The 13,665-nt window shown below is 38.1% G+C and overlaps 1 protein-coding gene across 1 annotated transcript; it reads right to left on the bottom strand.

Moving 5' to 3' along the window:
* LOC140942933 (calcium homeostasis modulator protein 6-like) lies at positions 1-1,589 on the bottom strand. The gene has a single exon (XM_073391953.1). It carries the CDS (start codon positions 1,456-1,458, stop codon positions 517-519), a length of 942 nt encoding a protein of 313 aa, XP_073248054.1. The 5' UTR covers positions 1,459-1,589; the 3' UTR covers positions 1-516.
* Between the last annotated feature and the right edge of the window lie 12,076 nt (positions 1,590-13,665).

Genomic DNA, 13,665 nt, shown 5'->3' with positions numbered 1-13,665 from the left:
TTAGTGAAAATATGAGCGCGCATGTATCAAAAACTTAATAGGAACTTTTTTTTTCTCACAATAATAAGCCTCTTGTTTCACTGAAAATGCTTGCCGATAATATCACCAGATTTAAGTTTTCAAGCATAGACCTTTTTTTAAAATAGATTTTTAAAAAGTTTAGTAAATTAACATCATATTATTATCAACAACCTTGATTACATGTAGCTTTGAAGTTCTTTGCTTAGCGTTGGTTAATTTCTCTGGTTTGACCACAGTGAACTTGTCATACAGCACTAACTGTTTCCACCAATTATCCAAAAGGAGTAACTGATAATCAACTCTCAACCTCTCCTGTTTGCCGGTTCACAAGGTCGTGTCCATTTCATGACAAGCATGATTAAGAAACATTGTGTCGGTTTAATAATAGAAATCACCTTGTCTTCTTTTTTAAAATAATCGCGTCGTCTCAATCTCAGGAAATCCGCCAATCCACGCTTGCCATCTGAAAGACACTGTTTATTGGGTTGCGTGACATTAAATGCTTGTTGTGTGACGTGTCCCATAGCTTCTTATCTTGGTAGCATTGATCAACAGATGATCTGCAGATGCAGCACCGTGATCATGAAAGTCTTCTTGTTCACTAACAATCTCCACTTCTCTCGGTCTCCAGTTATTATCGCGATAATGCCCGCTTACAACCCCACCGTATCTCGGATACAACTGTTTGAGATACGACTCGCCACGTCGGATCTGCTCCGCTACGTCCGAATCTTCGGCCAATTTCTCTACTTCTTGAATGACCTTATGACCCTGCGCTTTCGCCAGTTTCTTTAACTTCGCGTTCCATAATTCTACAGCCTCCTGAGCTTCGATCTCGTCGAATTCGATCTCTCCTTGTAGTTTGGGATCTACTTGCGCAAAAAGTCGACTAAGCGTGACAGCTATTGTGACTATTAGTGTCAACGAAATCAACATCGCCCATGAAATAATCGCAGACACGCTCTTTGCCGAAGCGAATTTATCCTGGAGCGCTGATAAAGCTACTGGATCGGTTATTCTTTCCTTGGCAACTTTAAACGGCCCAAGAGTTAAGCACGTGTAAAAGTCGCCTTCCATGAAAGCGAGGACCAACCACATGAAGGGAGGAAGGAGCGATAGATAGATGCTTTTACTGGATTTCCACCAAACGAGCCTTCGCTTTCGCGATTGTAGGCGACAACATCCTGTGACGAGAGTCCAGAATGACTCGGAAATCAGCATCGAAAGGCAAAACAAAATCACTGCTGGACCGCAAATGAACAGGGAGCCATACAGGATGTGGAAATCGCGCGGACAGTTGAAAACGATCTCTTGTAGGAATGCTTTGAAACCATACAGAACCAGTGTTATAATACTTGTCTTCACCGGGATTTCAGAACTTTTTATAATGTCCTTGTACGGTTCGAAAACTTTAAAGAGTGCATTCGTCAAAGCCATGATTCTCTTGCGTGCCAATTTGTTTGTGAGTACGTGCAGTTACGAGTTCGCGGCCTTTCCGGAAAATCAGGAACTGGAATCTAGGACTGGATTACTAGAAATACGTTATCGGAAAAACCTCGCGAAGCTGTATAGGGTCAGCAGTAAGAGTAAAAGAAACAAGGCAAAGGAAAAATATGATAAAAGGAAAGAAAAAAAACAAAACAAAGAATTTAAAAAGAAAAAAATTGCTTCCAGAGCTCCCCTCTTTTCAGCAGTGACTGGTGTCATCTCCTTGGGGTGGGACTCAAACCAGTCAGCAGTCTTGTTGGTCTTCCTGCCCGAAAATGAACATGGCAGCGCAGCATTCTTGAGGTGTTCCCGTCTATTGCATGCGTTAGTGTCAGGCAGGTCTGGAAACGATTCCTCAAGCGCACTTGCAAATTCTTCCACTTCACCCTGTTCACGGACTTTGCTGGTGTCAATGCGAGTTCTTCCTCCCTTTATGTGCGATAGAGTTTTTTTTTCGAAATTTTACCATGCTGCACACCAGGTCACAATCAGCACTCTGAGAACTGCATGTGATCTTGATGCTGGAAGGGCTGAAGCATCTGGGGAGAATCAGGTCAAGCTGGTGCCATTGCTTAGATCTTGGGTGTCTTCAGGAGACTTTGTTAGGGCTTGGTATTGAAGAACGTGTTACTGACACGGGTTGTGATGACAGCATAGCTCCAGTAGGTGTAAGTCGTTTTCGTTCATCTTCCCTATGCCGAACTGACCCAAGCTAGTGGGCCATGACCTTTAATCAGCAACACCTCTGGCCTTTAAGTCGCCGAGAATAAACAGCAGCTTCTTCTCAGGGATTCCCTTGGTGGTGGTGGTTATATTGTATCAAAGTACAAAATGAAATCTTAGCCAGTTTGCGCCTCGAGTCTGCAGTGGAAAGCAGTTTCCTGATATCTAGCTTATATCCTTGACATGCTTGTTGCGGTCTTCCGTATGTTAATCTCTTTCATCTTCTTGTCCGTAACTACGAGATCTGGGCGGTTGCCTTCACTCTCCTGGCGATTTTCAGTTTCTATCGAACAACCCACGTTATTTCTACACCCTTATTGCCATAGAAAATGCGAGGCAGTTATTTACCAAGCGATACGGAAATATACTTGATCACAGGATAGATGTCTTTGTGCCATTTTCAGTCAGTGACACAGGTGGTTCGAAAGTAAAATCCGAGTTCTCCTAACAGAAGTCGAACCTAATAGTACAAATGCTCTACCACAAGTGGCCGCTTAGTGGAGGTTGGCTGCTCATTAGAGGTCTTAGAGGTTCGTCGTAAACCGGGTCATATATTCGCATAATCTTAAGCAGAAACATCGCATTATTTTAAAACAAACACGCGACGGGGGCAGGAATACTGGTCCACAATCGCTCGTCACCTTCTATCTCGGACTGTTTTCCTTCATCATAGCCTTGAAACAAAGCCAAACAAGCGCTTGACGGCCGCTTAATAGAGGTGACAACAATGAGAAAGCTCTCGTTGGGACGGCAAAAAGCTGGCCCTGGTCGCTTAAAAGAGGTAGCCGCTTAATAGAGGTTTAATTTCCCATTCTTTTCTACCTTTATTTCAGGACTTTGATTACTGGCCGCTTAATGGAGGGTGGTCGCTTAATAGGTGGCTCCTCAATGGAGGTTACACTCAACATGTTCGACATGCTTTTTCCTTTTCCCGCTCATTCAGCTGTCTTTTCTCAAATCCCCCGAGTGAGCTGTCACTAAGCAAAACTAGTTTCAGTTTCCGGCCAGGGTTCCGGATGTTTTCCAAGTAGAGTTCGTATATTCTAACAATAGTTTAATAAATGTTCGCCTGCTAGGCTGCTATCAAACTATTTCAGAACTCATATTATATCACTGAAAAAGAAACGTGGGTGGGTTTTTATACCCTGTGAGCAGATACCCTTCGGGATTTGGGCCAAATTTAGGCTGGGAACTGGGATTTGGTACCCCCCTTCACGACCCTCTTATAATATAAATCGGGAAGAGGAAGGGCCTCCCGTCTTATTTAGGAAGATTAAGGTCCCCTGCTCAAAAGGTTGGGTTTTTAATCAACTCCGGTCAACTTTCTTTCGTTAAGAGTAATTCAACAACTATTTTCTTTTGATTGGCAACCCAAAGAATCTATTCATACTAGATTGCAAGCACATGACTCCTGAAATACCGCAAAGGAAATAGCAAATTGTCACGGACGTGCTACGCAGTCAATGTATCCACCTGCTTAGGATGTTAGGATGATGTACTTTGCCCCTTTGACACGTGAACGAAAGAAAGGGAGACTTATTATTATGTCGATCTCGTCATTATCTAAAAATCGTGTAGGAGCTTCATGGCTTTTTAAAAAGGGAGTGTTTTGATGCACGAGTCGATAAGTTGGCTTGGTCATTAAAGGCAATATATCGTGATAATTAATTGATAAATGGGAACAATTAATTTTCAAAGGAAAACATGGTTTAATAATTGATGGAAGCGAAAAAGAAAATTGCATTTTTGAGAACGGTCGCTTTCAGCTATCTACCAAAAGTTTTTCAAAATAGGCCTTTAAACGAATTTTATACGCAGAGTTCCTGACGACAAATTGATTTTCTTTCAATGATTTTTTTCTACTCTTTGTCGACAAAAAATGGTGCCTGTCTTAGAGAGAACTAGCTGTATTTCAATTTTTTCATTTTATAAGACCCTCTTAAGTGTTTCTAACTTTTACGTGTGATATCGGCGTATGATTAAAGTTATTTTCTGCATCCCTAATTTGTCGGGTGAGTCTAAAAGAACTCCCTGCTGAATTATGCGATATTAGAGTAGACGAGTCTCAGTTCGAGGCAATTAATATAGCCCAATGGTTTATAGTGATCGTCGGCGTGCAATCATTGCAGCCCGCTCTAAGCCATGCTGTTACTAGTATGTATGGATATGTATATTAAGCGGGTGTGAGAACGCTATAACTAGTAAGTGTTATCAGAATATCAGAGAGGTTGCGTTAAAATTAGTTTTCAGCTATCCTGTTGTTAACGATTTGTCAAGCATCTAGCTGGATACATAGTGAGATCCAGCGCAAGATAGTTTCAAAGTAGCCCCCTTGGAAAAGCTAGTTGTATTTTGGGCCTAAGCTGGGAGTAGCGTTGAAAAAGCTACTTAAACGTATATATATGATATGTATATGTTGCAGTTAATTTTCTTTATTTCAGTGAAGTTTTGTTTTTCCTTTGTTTTAACTTCGTTAGCATACATTACCATACCCAAAAGCAATGGAAAAATAAAAATTAACTTCAACATATATGTATATGAATCTTTGCAGCAATAAAATGATGTTCTCTGTCGTGAGGCATAAAGGCAGTAATGCATTGTTGAGAGACGTCTTGAGAGTGTTTTCTGTGAATCCTAAGTTTCAAACTTTGGGATCTGAGGCTGTCCGTGACGTGTCGACATTTCTTCTTTGTTCAAGCTTTCAATGATCTCATTGCAGTTTCATTTCGTTGATTATTAATAACTATGACTTAGAATACCGGTTTACTAGAAAGTTCTCCTTTGACATCAACTGGAAACATTCACTGACTTTATGGAGCGTTTCCACATTATTTCACGTCCGCCGTATTGGGGTCCCAATGAATAAAACTGCGGCCCTGCTGGTATTCCAACCAGTGGTGTGGGAGTTGACCTTTTTCTTGTGTTAAAACTCTCGGATCATTATACGTTACTGCCCATCTACCCCTCCCCTTAACCAACATTTTGCCCCAAGTGAGAAGTAAGTGTTAATATTCGCTTAGGGGAGGGGCAGGTGGGCACGGATTTACATAGCTGCTAGTCATGTGAGTGTAAACGCTCCATATTAACAACTCACTTCAACTTTTATCTCATAACAATCATCAAATCCCTAATCATAACCTTTTCTAATAGTCCTATGGTATGAGGCCTTAGTCGGTTCGGAAAATTAATTTGCTCCGTGACTTTATTTTACAGCGATATTGTACTTAATACAACCGTCTCCAAACTAAAACACGTACTTTAAAATGTCTCATTAAATCCGCCTCGTAAAACTGATTGCTTTATGCCAGTATAAATATTATATTTTACAACCTTGTTATGGTATTGATCGACGATTGTGACTCTATATAGTTTTCTGAAGAGATTGTTTAAAAGTTTTAAAAGCATTTTCCTTTAGCGAAAATATCAAGCGACCTTTTACTTTTCACCACTTAAGTCACTTGAAGAGTTAATTGTAGTTGCACAATGCGTACGGCCAGCCAGTCTCTGATAACCATTTGCTTTGTTTCACTTACTATTATTCTCGAACAATTAGCCCCCGTGTTTATTATACGCGCCAGTTTGATATTGCTTTTTGCCCGGCAGTTGGTTGAAAGATCTCAGTGGAGTGTTTTCATTTGAGTTGAAGCAAATTTTGAGAGTTTACAAATATAAAATCTACAAAGATTAGTTTAAGATAACCCTCTGAAAAAGCATTATCGTGTTTTCAAATGAATTGTGCATAAGGAAGGATGATGATGATGATGAAGAGAGAAATTGCGACTTCGATCACGTTGATCCGTGACTCTAGCTAAAGCGTAACTTAAAAAAGCTGGTGGCTACATTATTTTAAGCGATAAATTATTTAATTCGTTAAATACACAAAGGATTATTCCACGAACGCATGATTTTGTTTTATTATATAAACGAAACGATACAACTTTAGCGTCGAAGCCCTTAAAGGCATGATCATCCGATATTTCATTAACTATAGCGTCACAATTGCTATATTCACAATACGGGGTCTTTAAGCGGGAAATATCCGCTACCCTAGGAAAACAAAATAATTGAAGTTATCGCTGGCATTACAGATTCCTATTTGCGTGTTTCGCTGACATCAAAAGTGGCATGTTTGCGAATGATTATTCATCCTTCCGCAGTTAGAAACTTGCGCCCAGTTCAGTTGCAATAAACCTCAAAAGGTTTTTTGAAGGTTCGATTTCACGGCACCGGAGCCCCTTTATTACAGCACCCGACAAAGTCTGGATCAGCCCGCATACTGTTCATTTCAAAATGGCTGCAATTTTCTTTGGATTTCTTGCATTCACGGTAAGTAATCGGTTTGCACTTTTTGCAATTCACTACCAAAGGATATAGGCATTCAATATTTGAAAATGCAGTTTGTCACTTATATCTTCAAACAAGACAAAACAGGCTAAAACACAGGAAAATACGATTTTTTTTACCACATTGCATTGAAGATTTTATTCTTTGCAAAATGAAGTTAACATTTCATCCAAACTTAGACCACGTTACTTAGACAGTCAATGTTATGTTCGATTTTGCGAGTTAAAACCAGGTTTATCATGGACTTAAATTTAACGCAGTAGTCTCTTCATTTCAAACTATGGGAAGTCAGATAATACAGTCTAAGTTACGAGTCTGTCAGATCACTAAAAGAAGTTCCACGACGCCGAGTTCCATAGCTGAAACCATGCAATATCCTACTTTCATGTATATAATAAATGAATGGTAATCATAGAGTTTAAGCGACTTTCGAAAAAGCAGGCCATGGTATCTCCTGGTGATCAGGGAAACAAACATTCAAGTGCGTTCTTCTAAAAGTTAAGAGACCTTATGGTGTCAGAATTGAAAAGTACGCACGGTGGCTCTTTTGAAGTTCTTCCGCATTTTAGAAATGCAAATATTACGATTGAAAAAAATCTAGATATTAAAGGTAAGAACAAGACAATATTTCATAAATTAAACTGAAAACAATGCTGCTCCAACGAGCAAAATAACAGGTTTTTTATTGACATAAAATGTTAAATTCTCTCGCGAGCTATATCGATAAATTCTATGCAAGAATAATCTTGTGAGATATTGAAAATTAAACGCTTAGATCCGAGTGTATTGCTCTGAAAACAAAATCGTTATCTGAACCGTAGTACTATTTTCAACATCGCTTAAAATCTTGACTAACAAGTACTAATCTAGTGTGTTTAAGACCTTCATCCAGGACAAATTTGCCAGGCGTCAAAATGATCAGTGGCAAAGGAAGTTTAAATTTTGTCCGAAAAGACTACTTCTTCATTTTGCCATCCGACGGCCATGTAATTAAAGGGTAATTTAAAATACAAAATGAAGAATTAACTACTGAATGGCATTTTATTCATATGAGTCGTATGAGGCAGATTTTAAATACCAAGGTCCCACAATGCAATGCGGCCTGACACTGGAAATGTAATAAGCGGTATTGATAATCAGCCAGGTACCAGTTCAATTTCGTGACATTTTAACCCATTAGTGAATTTAAAATTGAGTCTCTCTACATGCCCAAAGTTTGTTTATAAGAACTCTCTTAGTATAATCATCTGTCATAGTCAATTCTAGAGCTGGCACTTCTCGCAAGCGGCCCTATAATCTTGTCATTTTGGGCAGTCACTAACTGCAGTTTTGACTCTAAGAGTCGACCTGGAACTTAAGCTAAGAGTGAAGGAGGCCTTTTGTTGGACTCGGTGTTTTTGAGAAAATGAGGAGTAATTTTTCACTTCATTTATTTTGACGCTATCCGAAGACCAAACGTTAGCTTTCCTTAAAAGTTGATATGCTTCAACTTGTTAAATACAGTTGTTTGAAAAATCATCATCATCATCATTATCATTTGTTTATTAAAAGAACATGAAAACATTTTTATAGCCATTATTTATTGGAAAGATGCAGGAAAAAGTATCCAGTCAACTCGGTCTTACAGAGGTGTCCGTTTCCAACAGAGAATCGATCGACTGTACAATAACAGAACTGTGAACTGTGAAGTTGATAAGGGAATGAGAAAAAAAATACAAGTTACGAAAATTTTAATGCAGTTATTATCAGTCTGCATATGTACGACTATTACAACCTGACATGTACAGTACAGGATCCCGACTTTTCGAATCTTCGGTTTTTAGAAACTCCAGATAAATTGAACCAAAACTAACTTCTTTACCCCTGATTTTTCTAACTCTCGATAATTCTAGCCAATTCGCTTTTCGAATGGTTTGAAAAATCGGGTTTCTTCTGTATGAAGAATATTCATCAAATTTTCAACGGCAAAGGTGACTGACGTTTTTTTTGTTTTAACAGGTAATACAAGGCCTAGTGTTTGGTTATTCTGGTAAGACAGCATTAATTTGTAAAAGGTTACTTTATGTTTTTCACGTTGCTGAATTAAGTATTTTACATTTTTTGTGGCCGTCCACTTATAGTTCCTGATTTATATTCATGTCTTATTAATTTTGGTAAAAATAATATTATACTTGTCGGTAATTTTCCCCTTAACATACTTCTATTAATAGACGTAAAGTTTAGAAATTTAATAAGAATAACGCCCAAAAATAAAGTAGCAAAATAGGACATTAAAAATATGAATTCACAATCAATAGCACGTAAAAATAGTATAAGAAAAGAGTCGTTTTGTCTATCTTCTCTGTAAAACAACGGATGAAGGAAAGTCAGATGTCAGTTTTCTACTCAACGTTTTGCTTTTAACATACAACACGAAAAAGATGTTTTCACTGAAATGTCGCCAGTGGTCTAGAATGTTTTTTGGCAGCTGTGAACAAGAAATGATTTAGATGGAGTATACAGCAATAAATCCAGTTATCAATAGAGTCAGCAATTAAGCCGAAATTAATTTTTTAATTAACTTATGAAAAACAAAGGCAGTTTGGTGCCAAGCTTAATCGGTAAATCACTAGGGATATGCCGAATCACGAGCCTAAAGCAAATTTCTTAAACATGAATTTATTGAATCCAGTGGCGAATATTCCTAATCAGAATCTGTTAGCAAAACAAATAACTGTAACAGAAAAGACGTATAAGAAAAAAATGAGGTACCAGCAAGCAAGAAAAAGGAATTTTTTAAAAGGAACATCCAAGCTTGGACGGGAATCACAAGTTACTGAGAATTTTGCTTAGCATTTGAGGAATAATAATAAAACTAAAGACCTGTATGTAAGAAAATGTGGTATAAACGTTGATGATAAAACGTAGAAAAGAGAATCTAGAATTCTCGAAGACATCCATCATTTGCTACTAAAAAGAACGGTGAAAAAATGATTAAATTAAAACGGACTCGAACCGATATAAAACAAGACCAAGCAATGCAAAGTTGAATAAACACACTCAAGTTTATTCCTTGAGCTGATTCTTTTTTAAAATGATTTGGTTTAAAGTTTTAGTATATTTATGATTAATCAAGTAGACTGGGAAGTTAGTGCCCCGAAAGGTGGCACTTTCCAGCGTGTCATAAGTGTTTAAAACAAATTTCGTGAGCATTCATTTGGTATTCTCTACTTTGAAAGTATACTTTTGAGTTTTTGCTGTTTATTACGTGATCAAGGTTGTTCAAACGTTCGAGTCTATGTATGCAAGAAAACTATAATTCCGCGCACTTACTGCCCGAATATTAGCCGAGTTGCTAGCACTAAGCAATACTTTCCTGGAACAATATACTGTGCTGTGTGATGCCAGTTTACTCCGTTCACTAAATCCGCATTTAAGCCATTTTACAGACACTTTTTAATTTGATGGTCATAGTAGTCCAGTGTAGAAAAAAATGGCACAAGTTATGTTTATTCTTTTTTTTTTTTCCCTATAGTATAACGAGAATGCTTTCGTGACTCGTTTCCTCGTATAATGTTTGTACAATGTTAATTATATCCGTTTAGTTTTGATGCAAGTACCGTACTTTCTAGAATAAAAGTCATAGACGCGTCGGAGTGAGCGCCCCCAGGTTATCGACGTTTATTTTAAGCCAAAAAAAATAAATAACAAGTAAATGCTGAATTCATAAGGCGATGTTATATAGCTTTTTAATATTTAGTTTAATAATCGTTTTAGATTTGTTTTTATTAGGGTAGCATCAGTGAAAGTACATTTAGTAGCCGCTAACGCTCAGCTTGCCCGTCCCTTCTCATCTTTTTCCTGTTGTTCTCGGAGATCAGGTTTTGATTAAGGTTTTCAAAGGAGCTGTACCTAATTCATTTTGTTAATTGTTACCCCTGCGCGTCCTTATCCGCCTTACGTTGACGTTAGCGAAGAAATTACATGAACTTCCAAAAGAAAAAATCACTGCTTCATATTAAACAAATTTTCCCCCAAGCCAGTATATTATAAAATTATAGAAGAATAATAAAATATATGTTACGTTTGACCACCCTTGACCTGAGAAGTGGGTGGAGCTCACACATGTAATTCGGCGGAATGGTATATATGTGCTGCAGAACAGGGTAGGGGTTTTCGAGGTGCTCAGATTATTAAATAGGGTATTTCTTATTGGCTGTGTGATTCTTCGATAGATCGCCTTGAGGATTGTGCTAGTTGACCCGAGAAGGGTTCGAACTCCCCCTATATTATGAATGTGCTGCAGAGTAGAGTAAGGGTTTTTGAGGTGCTTGTCAGCCCTTAATAGGGTATCTCTTGTTGGCTCTTTGATTCTTTCAGTAGAGCTCCTTAAGATTGTGTTAGTTGACACGAGAAGGGGGTGGGACGTCGACATGTGCTCCGGCTATATTATGTATGTGCTGCAGAACAGGGAAGAGATTTGAAGTGCTCAGTCCTTAAATAGGTTATCGTGATTCTTCGATACAGATTGTGCTTGTTGACCAGAGATGAGTGTGGGACTTCCGGTTATATTATGAGTGCGGTTACACATACCATGGTAAAAGGTCTTTGCCGTTGTAAATTTGCCGCGGTAAATTTTTACTCAGGTCTACTTTTCCAAGGTGACTTGCGGTTATACGTAACTTTATTTACCTCGGTTGAATTCCGTTTTCACGCAATTATTTTCCCGGGAAACACTTGAAGGACTTTCACAGCGAGTGGGATTTTCGGTTTCATAAAAACTGTTGACATCGAGGATAAAAAAAAAAACGGGTAGCCCATGTTGTATTTCTGAAATTTCAGAATCAAGTGAACAAGCGAGTGAATTTGCCTTGCAAAAAAATACAAACGTTTGCTCAAATTATCGGGCATGTAAGCAAATGATTTCAAGTGTTTTTCTGAAGACAATTTTGAAATAGTAACTTACAGAATAGTGCAACGTTCTATTCTTTTGGTGTTGTTGGAAAGAAAGGCGCTAGTTAGGCCCTTCAGATGATGAGCTTCGTGATTGCCTGTCTTACCGTGGGCAGCAAAAAACCCTTGCTAATTACGACGTTAAATATCATGTGCGCTTTCTTTTTTACCTATCCATCTATATTTAACACGGGAATCAAGCTTGATTGATTGATTGATTTGGGAAATTTACCTCAGGAAAGTCGGGTCATACGCACTGAGACAATTTCCCGCGTTAAAAGGGTCATTTACCACGGTCAAAGTGTCCCGTGTAACCGCACCTTATGTATGTGCCACAGACTGGGGAAGGGTTTTCGAGGTGTTCAGTCCTTAATTAGCTTGTCTTATTGGCTGTGTGATCAATAGGGTTCCTTAACATTGTGCTAGTTAAATCGCAGGACATAAATCCCTAAACCACCCATGAACACATTTTAAAACAAGACGCCGGAGGAAAACGATATCAACGTCACTGGGAGTAAAAAGAAATAAAAAAACGCAATGCTGATTGCCCGTTTTTCCTTAAACAGGGTGTGGTTTTTCGGATTTGATTGCTGAAAAGAGTACCGATCAGTTTCAGTTTTATTTCCATTAATTATAGACAGGGTTTAAGAAAATTCACGAAAGACACTAAATTGTCAGGCCTAACCTACTCCCCCACCCCCCCCCCTCCCCTCCCCCATCCCGGAGCCCCTTGACGCCCTTTGTATCTGAGTATTATTATTATTTATTTTTTTCAAAACCCTCAGAAACACAAAGGATAGAGTTTTCAAGAATATCTTGTTCCAGATTGTTCCAAGGCGAAAAATTCTAAGCAAAAACAATGATAAAACTCGTTTAGATAAATGCAATAATGTTAATTGGTGGACTATCCAAAATTATGAATGTTCATGTTAGGCCTCCTATATTTTTTAGATTCTACTGTCATGGTACAATCAGATTCTTTTAAGGTTTTATTGTCTTATTTAATTTTTATAGAAGCAATTTTTCTTTTTTCTGGTAATGAAATTTCCAAAGTTCAGAAGAGAGAAAAACTGTCTCAAACCATTGTCAAAGTCGACGCCAATTATATTACGATGTTTTGTCTCGGGTATAAACAGAGCTAATATTTTCGTTAATTGTTTGAATCAGTATAGTTTGTTCCTAAAACTGCCCATGGTTTCGCTATTTTTGAGCCCTCTTTGACTCTAGCTTTTCAGATTTTCTACAGCTGCCTATGTTTGCATTTTCAACAGAAATACAACTATCTAAATTGTCCTCAGAAACAAAATGGCCCCATTCTACAGATTTCATAAGTTATGTCAATCTTTGGCGCGTTTTTTGCTGTTTGTTATTCTTTTCACCCTTACTCAGCAAAAGGACAAATAGTGATCGTGCTGGGAGATTACAATATTTCCTCCGCTAAAGCATAATATGATCCTACGGACAAAAACCTCTAAGAGGGTCACTGTGTGTCGCCAGGATTAATTAAATTTTTATGTTAGAATGAAAATTGACGTACTTCCCGGTCTGGTTAATTGACGTAGACCGAGGAACCATTCAAGTGCGCTGTCAACAAGGCCAGGGCTAAAATTGAAAAAGAAAAAAGCAGGCAATAGATTCGGTCATGACTGACATATGCTACTGAAAAATCAATAACGAAAACGGATGAATTCGCTCTGACCCTGTTTTGGTTTATTTTGCTACGATCAGACTCAGTGCTGATTTTTTTCTGAGACTTTTACCTCAAAACAGCTTCAATGATGTCGCTGAGATGTTACAAAATCTTTCTCTTCAATCTTTTTTTTGGCGATCTATTGGTACCCTCAAGTACTGTGCAGCAAGAGCCTTCTTCAAGGCAAGATACATCAAAACGTGAGTCTTTCATATAATGAGATCCGAGGTTGGTCAAACTGAAACTGAAAAAGCATATCAAAAGATTCTCAAGTGCCGTTATGTAACCCCTTTCGTAATTTCTGTTCTTAAGAAATGCTCTAAAACCCAAAGATAATCGGTTTCTGAGACTGATGCAGTATTTGTAAAATCTTTTAAGGTAACAAATAATTATTTCACCGCCATTTTAATGGCTCGATAATTAATTAAGTTATATATAGTCACCATAACGATTTTGATGTGAAAAAA

This window comes from Porites lutea, chromosome 7, assembly GCF_958299795.1.
Source record: "Porites lutea chromosome 7, jaPorLute2.1, whole genome shotgun sequence".
In the NCBI taxonomy this organism is placed as follows: Eukaryota; Metazoa; Cnidaria; class Anthozoa; order Scleractinia; family Poritidae; genus Porites; species Porites lutea.
This window is presented reverse-complemented; position numbering and strand designations above follow the sequence as displayed.